The 17,590-nt window shown below is 36.7% G+C and overlaps 1 protein-coding gene across 12 annotated transcripts in view; it reads right to left on the bottom strand.

Moving 5' to 3' along the window:
* The window catches only part of IMMP2L (inner mitochondrial membrane peptidase subunit 2), a 926,645-nt gene that overhangs the window by 875,180 nt on the left and 33,875 nt on the right, over window positions 1–17,590 (bottom strand). For 10 of the 12 annotated variants that reach the window (XR_004433250.1, XM_033194421.1, XM_033194429.1 and 7 more), the window contains exon 3: window positions 5,428–5,564. Coding sequence is in view for 11 of the 12 variants with exons in the window: in XM_033194421.1 (XP_033050312.1) it covers window positions 5,428–5,562 (135 nt within the window). In the remaining variant the exon portion in view is untranslated. Of the gene's footprint in view, window positions 1–5,427; window positions 5,565–7,195; window positions 7,336–17,590 lie in introns of all 12 variants that reach the window. The other 2 variants (XM_033194426.1, XM_033194425.1) reach the window with 1 other exon arrangement.

The raw sequence follows: 17,590 nt of genomic DNA, 5'->3' as shown, positions 1-17,590 counted from the left end.
ATGACTCAGGAAGAATGTACAAGAGTATTCAGAATTAAAGGGGCATGATGTATGCAACCTACTCTCAGATGGTTTAATAAGACATTTTGGGCCGGGCGGGGTGGCTCAAGCCTGTAATCCCAGCACTTTGGGAGGCCGAGACGGGCGGATCACGAGGTCAGGAGATCGAGACCATCCTGGCGAACACTGTGAAACCCCGTCTCTACTAAAAAAAAAATACAAAAAACTAGCCGGGCGAGGTGGCGGGCGTCTGTAGTCCCAGCTACTCGGGAGGCTGAGGCAGGAGAATGGCGTGAACCCGGGAGGCGGAGCTTGCAGTGAGCTGAGATCCGGCCACTGCACTCCAGCCCGGCGACAGAGCAAGACTCCGCCTCAAAAAAAAAAAAAAAAAAAAAGAGACATTTTGTGGGTATGTATTCATACATGCATAAACACAGAGGGAAAGGAAGAGGACAGGGAGGAGAAGGAAGAGAGAGAGAAGAGGGAGGGAAAAAATATAATAAAATAAATATACTAAAATATTGAAAACTGGTATATCTGGGAAGAGAACCCATAGGAGTTCTCTGCACTACTCTTGCAACTTTTGTGTAAATCTAAATTTACAACAACTTTTTAAAAAGTGTAATAAAGTTTGTGTTTAAATAACAGATATAACCCTGGCTATATAAAACAGAAACACATAGTTATTCTATCATGGCAAGTGAAGAAAAATCCACAAAGGGACATTACAAATTTATCACTCGCCAAATGTTTCAGGATCACACTTTTGTTGCTATAAATACAAAGTCTCTATTAATGACAGGTTACAGAAGTATGTAAAAACTCATAACTCATCCTAAGGGGTAAAAACATCAGGTGAGATTTCTGAGCCAAGAGTAATTTGGGCAGAAAGCACACAAGTAAGCCAATAAAGCATTCCAACATTAAATCCTGACTTCCTTTGACGTCAGCGCCAGCAGACCAAGGCGAGTGATGACACAGAGGAGTCAGCACAGGAGGAAATGTGTGCCAGCTGGTGCCCGGCATCTTGGAAGTGCAAATTTAGCAGGTAACATAAAACTCCATAATTCTATCTTAAATGCTGGTATGTAAATCACAATATATCCCTTTTCTTGAGAGTCTGTATGCAGCTTCTCAGAGTGTCAAAATAAGTTACAACCAATAATAACTGTTGAATATTATTAAGCCGGCTGTAGGTTAAAAAATTTTTTTAAAAACACAGATTGAAAGAGAGAGTCTCTTTGCTTGCTTTTTGATGATACTTTTAATTTCAAACTCAACAGGAAACAAGATAATCACAGGTAGCTGAAAGTCAAGACAATTTCAAACCCATAAACGTATGTTACTGATGAACAAAAACCTCAATGCTGATTAAACTGTATTTTCCTACATATTCTGTAATTTCCTAATACATTCTGCATACATATACCTCCAAAGTCTGACCTAGAGAGACAGGATTGTGTAGTAGTGTGTTCAAGTATTTTTCCCCTCTGGCCATGCAAATGAAAAAAGGAAAATGGTATAATATGTAAAAATTATGTATCAATGACAAAAAAAATAAGATAATGACACAAAATTATTTCTTTTACTTACTTTTCAAAGTCTTAAATCTTAGTTTTAAATGTGGAAAGCATATACTTTTTTTTATCAGGACCAGTGACCCCACTGCAGGAATTCTCACTCAAATAAAATCTAAAACTTTGGCATGAGGTCATTAAACTATTCCTAGGGCACCCTTTTACTCTAAAAGCCTCTGTAAGCGATTAAAGTTCTAATCTGAATAATTACATTCCACCTACATAAATTCCCTCTGTAGTTTCAACTATATGCAATATCAGTCTTCATTTCCTGAATTAAATTAATGTCGTGTAATGTGGTGCTTCTTTTTTTAAAAAAGGAAGAACATCTACTTTCATAGGTAACCTTTCAGCAACCAGTAGAAGTGATTCATGTGCATGAGGGGAATAGGTCAGTATGAATAATCATTAACCACCAATTTGTGCCAGCATTTATTGTGTCGAGCATTGCAAAAGGGACAACTCATCTAATGAAATGAATGTAGCTCTATGGCTTTCTAGAAACCAAATATTTTATAAACTAAATCCTATTTTCCATTGAATTGTACCAATGCATCATTAGAAACTTTATTTTCATTTGTGGCTTGCCTTTAATTAGCTAATACTTTCCATGTTTGATCACTCTTATCTTTCTAGTCAAATACTTAATGAATTGCAAATTAATACTGAAAATCCTAACCTGAAAAAAGAACCACTGAGTAGTGTTTAATAAGTAAATAAGTATTTCTCATAGAGGGAATCTTAAAAACATGCTTCCCCTAATCACACACCAACAGAATTTTTGAAAGATCGAAAAACAATTTTTACAGCAAAATTGGTTACTCAAAGTGAATTTCCAGTGTTACCATAATAGTATGTATTCAATAAACCCAAAATACTAGTATTACGTGTCCCTTTCATGAGATTTAATTTTTCAATCCTTGGCTATTTCTTAAATAATGTGTCTACCAGTTGCTGAGTGACCTTCAAGAGTGGCTTTTCCCAGAGTAAAGAAAAGCAGCTGTGTTCCTTGTAGGATGCTCAGGGACTTCCAGAGATCTCCACACTATGCCAACTATTTCAGTCCTTGAGTCATTAGAGAAATTTAAAGAGAAGAATTTATCCCAATTGTCAAAAATTCTGTTGAACCCCATGTCATAAACATGTTTAGTTGATCAAAGCTGTATAGTAGCAAAGATGTCTTCAAATATGTTGAATTAGTTAATCTGTAAATCTCATTATTGTAATTTCTGCTCTTAAATAATTTAAAGTATGATTTACTGGTATCTAGTGAAACTGTAAATTAAATTATCTATTATACCTAGAGTTGGTCTAAATTCATGAAATATAGACCCAATTATAAAAACCTGTTTTCCTTTCTTCCTAGAATTCCATTCTACTTTGATTCAGAAGATAGCATTCTCTTTCCTCTAGGAAATGTCACCTATACTCCACCCCCTAATTCCCACAGAACAATGTGATTCAAAGAGATATTGTCATTTTCTTACAGATCACTTGGCCTAGCCACAGACTTGGGGTGTATACTTGTTCAAAGCTGGACCAATCACGGTTCCCCATCCTGGTGGCCAAAGTTGATCTGTATAGTTGTATAGAAAAGGGCATGTGACCCAAGCTGAATACATCACAGTCCTTCCCCAAGATATTTCAAACTGAAATTAAGGCAGTAGGGGCAATCTCTCTCAGGCGGTGAAGAAACTGGGTATGCGAGCTGCCAGCAGCCATGTACCCTGCTATGCAAAGAAAGCTGGTCTTAGGGAACTAAGCCTAGATGCAGAAAACTTAGAAAGAAGACGGAGCACTCCGAAAGCATTCAGGTCCTGGCTCTAGTTGTCCCTGACAACTGCCTCACTCCTGACTTCCTTGTGTGTATATAATAAGACTTCCAAAAAATTCCTTTTATACCAAGCTATTTTCCTATTACCAGTAGCCGAAGAACCTATACACAATATACCAAACAAATTCTAACATAATAAATTTGACTTCTTAGGGGTAGGGCCCAGGAATACTGCAAGAAATTCTAATACCTCTGCAAATTCAAATATATCTAATGCAAACCTGTCTTTAGTCCATGAACCGACATTTAGAAATAACATGATTTAACACTGTCTTCACTGCCTTCTTCACTGGGGATAAGTCTTGTTCTTTCAGAAGACAGTCAGGGTCTTGTGAGCAAGACTTGTATCTCATATTATGCAATGAACTGCTTTGGCTCTCAGCACAAGCCATCAACATAGATGTTCCGTAGGAATATATTGGGCTAGAAATACGAAGACTGGGATATTATGATTGCCACATGATCCTCTGGAATATCATCGGATCCAAAGTAAGGAGATTTTGTGTTCTGGAAAAGTTCTTCTTAGAACAGTGATAGTTGTATAGCAAGACAACAGTAACAAAATTAGGGGAAAAAAAATCATTCTTAACTGGATTATTTATTACCAAAAGATACATGCTTGTGAATGGATTCAAAGGGATCCTTGGGACCAAAAAGGAATGTGGATGGCTGTGAAGAAGGTAGTTTTAATCTGAAATGAAGACTCTGACTCCAAAGCTCAGCAAAGAATGTCTACATTTTCCTAAGGATTGGGTCTAAGACAAGGCTGCTAGGAATTCAAGATTAAAGAGGCAACAAATATAAAATACATTCTATCTTAAATGTGTTAAAGTGTATTTAGAGCCATATGCCTGTAAATCTCCCTTTCTATGTTTACTGTACCCCTACATTAAGATATTTTTGCATTCAAAGTAAGTGACCAGTTTGCTTTGGGCTGGTGACCCACTATGGAGAGAAACTGAAAGACAAGGGTTGAGAGCAGAATCTTCTGCCCAAGAGAAGGCCCTAACCATGCTCAAATGATGAAAGTAGAATATAAAGGCAGTCCAGCTTTAAAAATGTAGCTTTTCCCAAAGAAGCTAAAGGATTCCCTGACCTTCTATATCTCACTGACTACCAGAACTCAGGGAGAAGTTCAACACCATAATTATAATAAACAAAGCAAACTAATTCTAACTCCTTAAAGCTGATAACTATGCCCTTAACTAGCTCTAACTAAAACAAAAAGAAAAAAAAACTAAGCTGGTTATTCTCTGTATAATTTTGATTTTTTAGAAGGTTATATATCCATTTTAGTTATTTGTTTTATATAACTATTTAGCACAACGCATGAACTTAATACATATTGATAATACAAGCAACCAAATCCCATAACAAAATGCAAATTCTGCCTAACTGCATTAACTTAATAAAACCGCTAGGCTCTAGACATCAACTTTAGGACAACATAATTTTCTCCAAGTTATTCCAGAAGACTATTTGCATAAAACTTTTGGAAATCTCCACTCCAAAGTTCTTCCACTGTAAACTGCACTTAATCTTTTCAATTAGCAACATGCTTAAAGAACACAATACAATATCTGGGATCAATGGTCTAGAAATTTCTACAAACTGAAATCATATACCTATATAACAACAGAGCAACTGATTGTGACTCGAACCCATCTTGCAACTACACTAATAATTTGGCATTAAAAGGATATTCGAATAGAGCCATATTAACAGAAAATAGTGTCATTTAGTATAATTTCTTAAGAATCTCCATTTAAAATTCTCAGAAAAATTTAAACTACAGACCCAGAGAACTGATAGTTACTTTTATTAACCTCTCCTCTGATTATAATGTGACTGTATTAGAAGACCTTAAGAACACATTCAGTAAAGTAAAATTTCATTTCAATGCCTTTTTATAACCTTTCAGTTCCCAGAATAGGAATAATAATTAGCACTCTCATTTCTAGTGCTTGAAAAACAATGAAGTATGTGCTTTAAAGAATTAAGTTATATCATTTTCACCTGCATCGATGCTCCTTCTACTCTTGCCACACAGGCGACCCGATCCAAGAAAGTCACTGCCACAGGCACCGCCACAAAAAAGCCTTTACAAAAGGCCTTGATGTATCTTTTCACCCACCCTTGTGACTGTGCCATACCTAAAAATACAAAGAAAACAACTATGAAATTAGTCTCAAGAAAGGTGAAAAACAAAGACATAAAAACAGTACATGAAAAGTAAGAGTTACCAAAGGGCAATCTTGTCTCTTAATATATTTCACACTCATTCCTGTAACCATCAGAATAAATCTGACTTACTTAAAGTCCTAAAGCGAAATACATGAACTCAGGTTAACGCTTTTCCATGACTCAAGTCCACTTGCTAACTTCAGTAGGAAATTTCTCCACACAAAACAGTAAGTTAGAGAAAAATAAGCATTCCAAAAGTAAATTTTTTCTGTTGCTGACTATTATGATGAAGTTATTCCTTATACCCCTGATATCTGTTCTCTTCTACAGCAATAAAAGTTTCAGTGGAACACGTGGCTGCCCAACTGAAGACTGTTTTCCAGCCTCCCTTGCAGCTAAGTGTGACCATGTCACTAGATTTGATCAACAGCATGAGTAGAAAGGATATACTTCTAGGTTGTACCCTGAAAAGCAGGATGCCCTCCTTTTTCTTCTGCATTTTATAACTGTAACAATTTCGTGGTTGGAGTAGGGGTGGCCATCTCAAACTATTAGATAAAAGCTTCAAGTAAAGATGACAAAGCAACAAACTGGAAGGATCCTAGGTCCGCAACACTTTGGAGGCACCATACTGTCCTGCATTGCTTACATTTGGACTGTTAAATCAGAGATAAATCACTTGCACTGTTTGTGGTGGCAGTGTTGGTATTGTTGTTGTTGTTTTCAGACAGGGTCTCACTCTGTCACACAAGCTGGAGTCTTGGCAAGACTTTTTTGGATAAGACTTCAAAAGCACAGGCAACCAAAGCAAAACAGTGGGGATTACATCAAGCTAAAAAGTTTCTGTGCAGCAAACAATCAACATAATAAAGAGACAACCTACAGAATGGAAAAAAATATATGCAAACTATACTTCTGACAAGAGGCTAATATCCAAAAACGCATAAGGAACTCGAACAACTCAATAGCAAAAAGACAACTCAATTAAAAAATGGTCAAAAGAGCTTAACAATAATTTCTCAAAAGAAGACATACAAATAGCCAACAGGTATACGAAAAGAATGTGCAGTCATGAGGGAAATGCAAATCAAAACCACATGGATATCATTCCACCCCAGTTAGAATGGCCATTATCAAAAGACAACAAATGCTGGCAAAGGTGGAGAAAAAGGAACCCTTATACACTCTTTATGGGAATGTAAATTAATATGGCCATTATAGAAAAGAGTATGGAGGTTCCTCAAAAAGTTAAAAATAGAACTACCACGTGATTCTGCAATTCTATTCTTAGGAATATATCAAAGGAACTGAAATCAGTATACAAAAGAGATATTTGCACTCTCATGTTTATCACAGCACTACTCATAATAGCCAAGGTATGGAATTAATCTAAGTGTCCATCAATGGATGAATGAACTTTAAGATGTGAGATAACTTTAAGATGAATGAAATCCTGCCATCTGATACAACATGGAAAAACCTGGAGGACATTAAGTTAAGTAAAATAATCCAGGCACACAAAGACAATATTGCACGATCACTCATATATAGAATCTAAAAAAGTTAAACTCATAAAAGTAGAAAGTAGAATGGTAGTTACCAGAAGGTGGGGTAATTAGTGGGGAGGAGAGGTTGGGGAGATGTTGCTCAAAGGAGATATAATTACATTTAGAAGGAATACATTTCAGGACATCTGTTGTATAGTCAGGTGAGTATAGTTAATGATAAGATATTGTATTCCTGAAAAATGTAAACAGAGTGGATGTTATATGCTCTTACCACAAAAATGATAAATGTTAGATAATGCATTTATTAATTAGCTAGATTAAACCATTCCACAATGTACATGTACTTCAAAACATTGTGTTGTATACAACAAAACTCACAATGTTATCTGTTTACTCAGAAAATAAATAAAAATAAAAATACTCAACCACTAATTCCCTCCCAAAGCTTTAATATATCACAGGAAAAAGATGAATGATAATCTAAATTGCCTAATTCTGAATTACCTACTGTAACTGACATCAATAAGGGCTATATGTATGCAAGGTAAGTAATTAAGACCAGTACTCTTGCTTTTTATACTTTTATCAACAATATTGCACATAACATAACATTCACCCAAACCAGTAATCTTTTTATGCCTAATCAGAATAAATGTAACTCAGACTAACTTTAGAATATAAGCAATTTAAAAACATGTTTTCATTCAAACTCATCTAACAACTATAATCTTAAGTTAAATTGCTTATGATTTCACACATCTGGTACTCAAGAAATGTGTTTGGCCCAAGGTACTGACTGTTTCTGTGAGCTGTCTTAACCACTATACTCCTAAAAAAGTAAACCTGCTTGACATGTTTCATTCATTCATACCCAGCTTTAATATGAGCCCTTGAGTAAAACTAATTTCTCTTCAGTGACATCTTTTGCCTAGAATCAAAAGACCTTTACTAGCTCCTTTTATATATCTCTACAAAAGATTTAATATACTTTTCCAATGGACTATTTTACAAAGGTCCCATTTATCATGTACTGTCTGCCTTAATATAGAAGAGTAACTTTGACATATTTATCAAATTAGTACCTTCAAGATGCAAAAGATACATTTTCCTCAATATTAGATTTCATTAGCTCAGTCTCTCTGAAAACACTTCTAACCACAGGTTAAACAACACAAACATCAGTCTTACAATAAATGTATAAATGGAATGACCTCCACATCTATTCTTTTTAATGTTTCCAAAATATAAATAAATACATCCAAAGATTTCAGATTATAAAATATCTGACTCCATAAGTAATTTATAACATGCTCCCATGTACATAGGGGAAAAAAATAGTTACTATGTAGAAGAGAAAGGAAATGGCTCAACAGTAAGTAATCAATTCCTCTTTGACCAGTTTGACAGCTTCAAAGTTATTTTAGGTGGTCTACACTTATGTTTAAGTCATATACAACTGCCAGATAATAATTCCAGGGTAGTGTTTCCCAAGCTTGCCTTGATTGACATGCTTAAAAATGAAGATCCCCACTCTCACTCAGACCTCCAAAATCAAACACTTCAAGTGATTCCCTTAATAGAGCAAGTCTGGAAAATACTGATATTTGGGTGTTTAAAGGTCAGATGTTTACTCACTCCTCAAGTTTATTACCTTCTGAAAATGAGAAAAGGGGAAAAGTTAGCAAAGAAATATCATCCTGAATGTCTCCTTACATTTGGTTTACCTCCTTACTAGATTAAGTATCTGCAGAACAAACATTGTACAGAAAATGAACACCACTACCAGATTCTACATTCTAACCTCCACCTGGTTCCATCAGAAAATGACTTCCAGTGGATTGTCTCTTCGTTCCTGCTAAGGCAGTTCAATCATCCATCCACTCATCTACCCACTCACTTACTACTTGGCTCATTCATTCTTTCAACTAGTATTTACTAAGGGTCTTCCACAAGCACTGTGTTAGGCACCAGGGAACCATAAAACAGTGAGCAAGGCCAGTCCCAGTCCCTGATCTCATTGAGTTTTTACAACCAACTATGGAATGATAAGGGTCAATCTGAAAATCACATAAACATACATAAGAGTTGTAATAAGTGCTATGAGAGAGATAGAGAGAGGTCAGGAAAGGTCTTTGAGGAAGAGGCTGAACTCAAAAATGAGGAGGAGTTGTCTAGATAAAGAACTGTGGGGTAGGCAAGGGTATTCCAGAGAGCAGCCACGTCACATGCAAAGTCCCTGTGACAGGAGTGGTCATGTTGTGATGGACAACTGAAGGGAGGCTGGTGTACATAAAGCACACAAGAAGTGGAAGAGTACAGTGGGACATAAATGGGAGGAGGCAATGTAAATGCCAGGGCAGTTAAGACCTCGCAGGCCCTGTAAGGAATTGCAGCAAATGCGAAGTAACTGAAATGTTCTAAAATTGAGGTGAATGATCCTATCTGCATTTTGAAATGATCATCTATCTGAAAGTCTGGATAGGACAAAAATGGATATAGGGAAATCAGATTATTCTAGTGGTACAGGGCAAGAGATGATAGTTGGAGTAGGATGATAGTGGAGACGGACTAAAATGGGCAGATTTAAGTATATATTTTGGAAGTTAAACTGACAGGATCTGGAAATAGATGGGCAATGATGGGAGAAGGAAGGAGATAAGAAAGTGTCAAGGGGCTGTGGTAGCCTGTCAAAGCACTGTTATTTTGTCATTCTCTTGAATTACATGTCAGAATACTTCATACTAAAATTATGCTCATAATTCCATTCCTCAAACTTTTTTTTGGCAAACAAGCAGATGTGCTCCCTGTCCTCAAGGAGTTACAATATACCAAGGAAGACTGCCCTTCAACAATTATTTCCAATGGATGAGCATTAAAAAGGGATGATAGGCCGGGCGCGGTGGCTCAGGCCTGTAATCCGAGCACTCTGGGAGGTCGAGACAGGCGGATCACGAGGTCAGGAGATCGAGACCATCCTGGCTAACACGGTGAAACCCTGTCTCTACTAAAAAAGACAAAAAAACTAGCAGGGCATGGTGGCGGGCGCCTGTAGTCCCAGCTACTCAGGAGGCTGAGGCAGAAGAATGGCGTAAACCCGGGAGGCGGAGCTTGCAGTGAGCTGAGATCCGGCCCCTGCACTCCAGCCTGGGCGACAGAGTGAGACTCCGTCTCAAAAAAAAAAAAAAAAAGGGACGATAGCCCTGAAGCACGACAGCATGAAGCAAGGCTGTCTTATTCATCAGAAAATAATCAAGGAAGGCCTGCCCCACTACACCCCCACCCCCGAAAAAATGGCATTTGAGGCAAGACCTGGGCATTTCAGGTAAAAGCAGTAACATATATGAAGGCCTAGGGGCAAAATAAAATGTAGCTGTTTAAGAAACTAAAATAAGTTCAGTTTGGATAGAGTATATACAAAATTTATTACGTGAATTTTTAACTCAGTAAGCATTTATTTACTATCAAGCAACAATGATAAGTACAGAGGATATAAAGATGGCTAAGCATATAGTATAGTACCATTCAAAAACTTTCAATAAACAATACATTTCTACATACATTTATAAGTGCACATAAAAGTATTTTAAATTGAATATTATTTATATTGTTTTAATTGTTTAATAACCACCCATATGTTACTTGTGTAGTTATTAAAGTATACCAAAAGAGGGAAGAAAGCAGCATCAAAATGCTAACAGTGGTTAATTCTAGATGCTGGGAATAGAGACGATTACTATTTTCTTCTTTGAACTTTAGCTGGTTTCTAAAAAAGAAAGATGGTATCTGCCCTAGGAAGTCACTTTGATATAGATAATATGGGGTAACACTAGTGTTAATCTCTATCCCATCACAATGAACAAACCACTCTCTCACTCCAGTCTCTGCTGCTCTTAGTAGTACAAACAACACTGAGCAAGATTATTTCCTGTTTATGCAGCAATCAATATATTTAACTGACTATAATGTTGTTTATGCAGCCAATGCAGGCTGTCATATTTCTGGAAACTTCTGGAAAGTTCTGTCAAATGTTCACTACTTTTATTTAAAGAGGCACAGAATGGAAACATGTCTTCTCTTTGCTGTTCATCATGCCCTGCATGCATGGACCTTCACAAAATAGCTGAGGATACCTGCAGGATAGAAACAGAATGCTTCCAAGTCTGATGCCACAGCTATCTTAGTGATAAGGTAGTATGCATGATTAAAATGTAAATTAAGGGGGAAACATTAATAAAAGTTGCATGAAATTCACAGTCCCTGAATTTTGAGCCTCCTCTTCTTTTCCAGTAATGTTCTCCTACATTACCTCTACTCCATTTAGTCACTGGTACCCAAAAAGGAGCATGGTAATGAGACTCAGGAGACCTGAGGTGGATAATCTGTGTCTGTCTATAACCAGCTCCATGACTTTGAACAAGTCACTTCTGTGCCTGTTTCCTCATGTGTAACAAGAAGGGGCTTATTTGGGAGGCCAAGCAAGAACTCAAGTGAGGAGTTCGAGGCCAGCCTGGGCAACACAGCAAGATTCCTATCTCTGCTAAAAATTTAAAAATTAGCCAGGCATAATAGCATACACCTGTAGTCCTATCTACTTGGGAGGCTGAGGTAGAAGGACTGCTTGAGCTAAGGAGTTTGAGGCTGCAGTGAGCTATGACTGTGCCACCACACTACAGCCTAGGTGACCAAACAAGACCCTGTCTCCAAAAAAAGCGAGGGGGGGGAAGGGTTAGATGTAATACCTAAGGTTCTTTCTAAGCCAGAATGCTTTATTTCTATAATTTTTTATTGTTTTTAACCGTTTCTTAAGAACTTTAGCAGATACTAAAAAAAATACTGAGATCATTATTGACTAAGAAAAAGTAAGTTGCTTTTATGGTTTGAGACTTTTTTAAGTGTTGAAAATAAAAAAGAATTAATTTTATTAAACAACTGGTTAAAAGACACAACGGTGAGGGAGCTGAAACCAGTGCAAATCATGTAAAAGAACATTTTAAATATAGACAAAGACCTGAACACCGTTGCTCTTTCACTTCTCATTTCCACAACTCGACTGCTGACCAGAGCACTGCTACCATCCCCTGCCCAACAAAGTCAGGGCAAGTGTTTTTCTGAGAGATTATAAAGGAACATGTGGGAGATGTGTCAGTCTGATAGTGTGCTGATCCTGCTCCAAGCCAAGGAAGCAAGGGCAATAAAGGCTACCCTGGAAACAAGGTACAAGTGGTTGCTATTTTCAGAGGCTGAAGAGAAAAGGCTCAACTCAGTCCTGTCTTATCTGAATTGGGAGGGGCACCTATATTTCATAATAATAAAACACTGTTAAAAGCTTCTATCATGTAAATACTAAAGAAGCCATACATACATGAAGAAATGAACACAACATTTCTATGTTGTCATATCCAATAATTTTCTTAAAGTTTTATGGCATTCACATAGTGGCAAAGTTAATGCATCTCCTTGTCTATGTAAATTGCCAAAGAATCATTCAGATGATCTGGTCTTTTGTACACACTTTAAATGTTTAAAACCACCACCCTAATAAGTACCTAGCCCTGACTTCCTCTGAGAAAAATTTCATCTAAGCAATAACAATGAGGTACTAAAATCATCCCTGGCAAAAAGGGAATAATCTTTATCAGTTACCTCATTCTTCTTCTAACGATGGAAGTCATTGAGGTTCAAAACACTGCTCCTAAGAAAATTATTGCTTAAAGTTGTAAGTACACCAGGTTCATTGCTAAAGTACTTAAACTGAGAATATTTTTTAAATAAGCTTTCAGAATCAAGTGAAATCATATTTGGCACCTGGCATACAGCACTTACAAGTGAGAGTTTCTTGGTGATGCTGACCTCAACCACGTAACAACCCACACTGTAAATTTATCTCCTTCCCATAACAACTTGTGGCTTGATCATGCATTAATTCATCTAAAATTGTTCTTAAGTCTGCTTATATTTTAGCTTGTACAAAGTCACCAATCACTCATCCATGGCAACCAGGTGGATAAATCCACCACAAATCATCCTAATTATAAAAACTATTTAAAAGTTGTGTGGGAGGTTTGAAGGTAAGAGGAAAATAATAAGTTATAAAGCAGTATCTTATGTAAAATGTAACCTTTCAATCATCATAATAAGCCTACACAAAATCAAGATTTTATTTATAAAGAGGAAATCATCAAACTATGAATATCAGAGAACACAAGAGTGGGGATCCAAGCAAATCTGACATACAATGCCTGAATCGGTCAGTATATGCATACCTACCATGCACCATGGAATTGTGCTAAGAGATACATACGTGAAATAGAACAAGGCCAGCACGGTCCTTTCTCCATGTGGAGTTTGCATTTTCATTCTTTCAACATTAAGTGCCAACTTTGTGCTAAACACTATGTTAAGACACCAGATTGACCAAGCCATAGTTCCTCCCCAGAGGGACCTGTGACAAGATCACCAGAAACAAGCAGATGACCACACATAATCCAGCTGTCATCCTCCATGGATCTTTCTAGCAGCCCTTGGTACCAATAACCTAGTTTGGTAAACAGAGCCTGAGCATGTGAAAAATCAGGAAACATTTGGATACATCTGGACTAATACAAGGTTAAAAAAGAGAAGCTGATAAATTACAACAATTTTGGTTCCAATGGAAGTAGATCTTGGTAAGTAATCTATAGAAAGCAATTAAAAATTTTTTTCAGGACTATCTTGTTCCTTTCACATTATAAGTAAATAATATTTTATAAACAGACACTTAGTACTCTTTAGAACATGAATACCAGTTTCAAATTCTTTATCTTTAGTCTTGTCTGAGTTAGTAGCTCTCACTTGAAAATTCCCAGGAAAGACCAAAATGGCACATACACAAAAAAAGAAATAAGAAAGAGGAAAACCAGTCAAAAATAATAAAGGAGGAGAAATGTAATTATGTAAGGCATAAAGTTAGTCATTTTTTGGCAAAGATACCCAATAAAGAAGTCAACACTGATACAGTGATGAAGCTACGCCCTATGAAATTGCTTCTTTCATGGAGATAATTGTGACTTTCTGTTGGTAAACTGTTAAGCATCTGGATACTAAGAGAAGAGAGGTTAAAACTGATGTATTCAATTTTAAGTCAGCAATATGTAAAATCAAATGAATTTGAAGGTCATGCTCTAGTACAACTGATGTAGAGAGAAAATACAACCAGGAAACAACTAGGATACGGAAATTCACAAAGGCTTCCTGATTTTTTGGTAAGGACTCCTTCAACTTGCAAACATCATGCATTTATGCACACCCTTCCCTTTGATTCTGTGGAAGAGCAGGCCCCACCCTGTCCAAGGTGCTCTTCAGAAGCAGCATCAGCAAAGAGGGAAAGTCAGTGAAAACCTGGTGGGCTTTGAATCCAAGACCTCAGTTCAAATCGTGATTCAACAGTGTGGAAATTACTGTATCTCAGTAAGAAAACTATTTCATCTGTGAAAACTTCCAGGGTTTCCAGAGGTTCAAAATGTTCATATGCGTTTGTTTTGTTTACATAAGCATTTGTGTAAAGAAAATGGCTAGATCATCAAACAAAGGGTATTTCTTCAGATAAAGCACTAGCTCTGTCTAAGGAAGAGGACTACTAATAACAAATCAAAAAAGCGTAACAGAATTAAGGATGTCCATTACAGACAATAAACCAATAAAGCCTATCTTCTAGGTGATAAGACACCTAATACATAATCATTTTGTTCTGCTTTGAACCTCATGCTGTTCTAAGATTTGACCAGTTAGGGGCAATCATATGTACTGATATTGACCAGTTAACAAGAATGTGTTCAGCACTGTCAGGTGTCTTGAGGTTTTTTTTTTTTTTTTAAGCAAAATAAAATGAAATATACGACTTAATGCCAGAATTGGACCACAGGAATAAATTACATAATAGTCATTGAGGAAAGAAAAAAAAAGGAAGAAAAGAACTGGAATTACAGGGAAAAAACTTCATGATGAGAAAGGCTAAAAAGAAAAAAAATGAATTAGAATGTAGGTGGTGAGTTTTAAAAAGTTCATTATAAAATTCTTAGAATGCTTCTGTATGTTTAAAATTTTTCCCCAAAACTCTGGAAATAAAAGAATAAATTACATTTGTTAAGTCACTCAGATAAAAGAAAAATATAATTAGAGTAAAGATTCATACAGCCCATCTGAGATAGCAAGAATGCTGGCCAGATCTAGGAACAGGATATATATTAAGACAAGTGAGACATAAGACTGAATATGAATTTTTTTTTTTTTTTTGAGTCTTGCTCTGTTGCCCAGGCTGGAGTGCAGTGGCGCCATCTCAGCTCACTGCAAGCTCCACCTCCCAAGTTCACGCCATTCTCCTGCCTCAGCCTCCCGAGGAGCTAGGACTACAGGTGCCCACCACCACGCCCGGCTAATTTTGTTATGGCATTTTTAGTACAGACAGGTTTCACCGTGTTAGCCAGGATGGTCTCAATCTCCTGACCTCATGATCTGCCCACCTCGGCCTCCCAAGGTGTTGGAATTACAGGTGTGAGCCACCACGTCCGGCCTGAATATTAATTTTTTTTGTTTTAGTTTTTTTTTTTTTCCTCATCAATATGGACATCTTCATGGCTCCAATATTTTGGAAACCATATCAATCAAAATCCTTTAACAGTATTCTAGGACTCTCTTAAGAACTGGCTCAGGCCATCCTAATCCTATAAATTATCCTTATCCTGTAACTCCAAATAGACACCATTTAACAACATTTACAACAAAGGCCTAATCTCAAATTTCAGTTATTAAAATGAAATAAATTCCACAAAAAGTTTACCATAAAAATTAATAAGACAGTGAATAACAGCTTTTTACAGAGGGACAAAAATCCTATTAAATGATAACCATTAGCAAGGAGGTAAGCTTTAAATCCTAATAACCACAAAGTTTGAATTTCAACACTGTATTCTATTTTTTTCCAATTTAATAGAAAAGTATAACTGCTATAATTAAGTAGAAGCTAAAGGCAATGTGAATTTTAAGCTAACAATGTGAGGACTTAAATATGTGTATAAATGAAACAGACCAGGTACTTATCCATAACCCAAGCAAAGCAAGGAGAGGATACTGGACTATTTCACCATAAGTCCATTTTTTCTTGAAGTAATAATACACTGGGTTAGTAAAAGGATATATTATCAGCATCAGGAATACTCACTGAATAGCTAAGAAGAAAATACTGCATTATTTGGCATTTGGGTTGTGTTCAAAATTGGCTTTAAAAAAAATTAAGAAAGCCTATAAATGGAAAAAGCACTCTAGAAAAAAAAAATCTCAAGAACCTTTTAAAAATCAAAACTTAGAAGAAGTGAGACAGGAGAAATAAGAAAAAGGTAGTAACACTCAGAACCTAAAAAAAGAAGGGTACAAAAATATTAGGAAGTGGGCATTAGGCAATAACATGAGTAATGGAAAAATATCACTGGAAACCATGTGACAGCTAGTTTCCAAAGCACAGTCATCCAAGTATCAAGCTTTGCTGTTCTTTATCTACTTTGTTACCTCACATTTTTTCCTACTGTCTAACACTGCTTCATATTCACTTCTCTTACACTGCAGCCCTACTTCGGTCTTATTTTAGAGTGGAACAAGGGTCTTATTAGGGCTCAACAATAAGCAGAATTGAAAAACCTTTTTAAAGAACATGGTTTCTGGGTCTCATGAAAATCCTATCCTGACCCCTACTCTTTACGCCTCAAATATATTGCTTGCTATACTAGAATGCAAATGCCTTTACTAGAATGCCATATCAACTCAAGTCATACCTACAACATGGCCTTTCCTTTGATCAGGGTTGGGAGTCAGGAGTAGGAAGGCTTCTCAAAAGAACCAGGTCACTAGACCCCAAGGGGCAAAAATGGAAAGAGAAAGTCACAAAAAAGTAGGACTGAAAAATACAATTTAACCAGCAAACTTATAGCTAGCCCAGGGACTATTACTACTCTTTACAAAATGATAAATACAAAAAATTAGAAACACAGGCTCCCCCATCAGGAAAGCACATTAAGGCTCTGATTAGTCTGTCAAAAATAAAATCTGTTCAGACTATGGCTTAAAGATTTGGAAGGGTGCCCGCAGCCCATGTATGGCAGCTGCAAGTCCATGGGGAGCTCAAAAAGCATCAGTGCAGACTCAGTACTGAAGATGCAAGCCAGAGGAAAAGATTTATGCAATTTAAGGTGAAAGCAACAGAAATAAATTCCTTTGGAATGAGTGCTTATGGTCCTTTTAGCTTATAAGTGCAAGTGTACCCACAAACACGCATGCACATTTGCTGAAACGGCAACAAAGGACAAGTTAGCAGCATATGTTAAAAAAAGAAAAAGTAAAAATAAATATATAAATAAATAAAACAGCCAAGAGGACACAGTACAAAGAAGCTCATCCTGAGTGGCCTGGAGATAAAAGCAGATGGAGCACAGCATTACCCAGACACAAGTGTCTGCTGC

Source organism: Trachypithecus francoisi, unplaced genomic scaffold, assembly GCF_009764315.1.
Source record: "Trachypithecus francoisi isolate TF-2019V2 unplaced genomic scaffold, Tfra_2.0 Lachesis_group4, whole genome shotgun sequence".
Taxonomy (NCBI): domain Eukaryota; kingdom Metazoa; phylum Chordata; class Mammalia; order Primates; family Cercopithecidae; genus Trachypithecus; species Trachypithecus francoisi.
The sequence above is the reverse complement of the archived record's forward strand: the minus strand, read 5'-3'. Positions and strand labels throughout refer to the sequence as shown.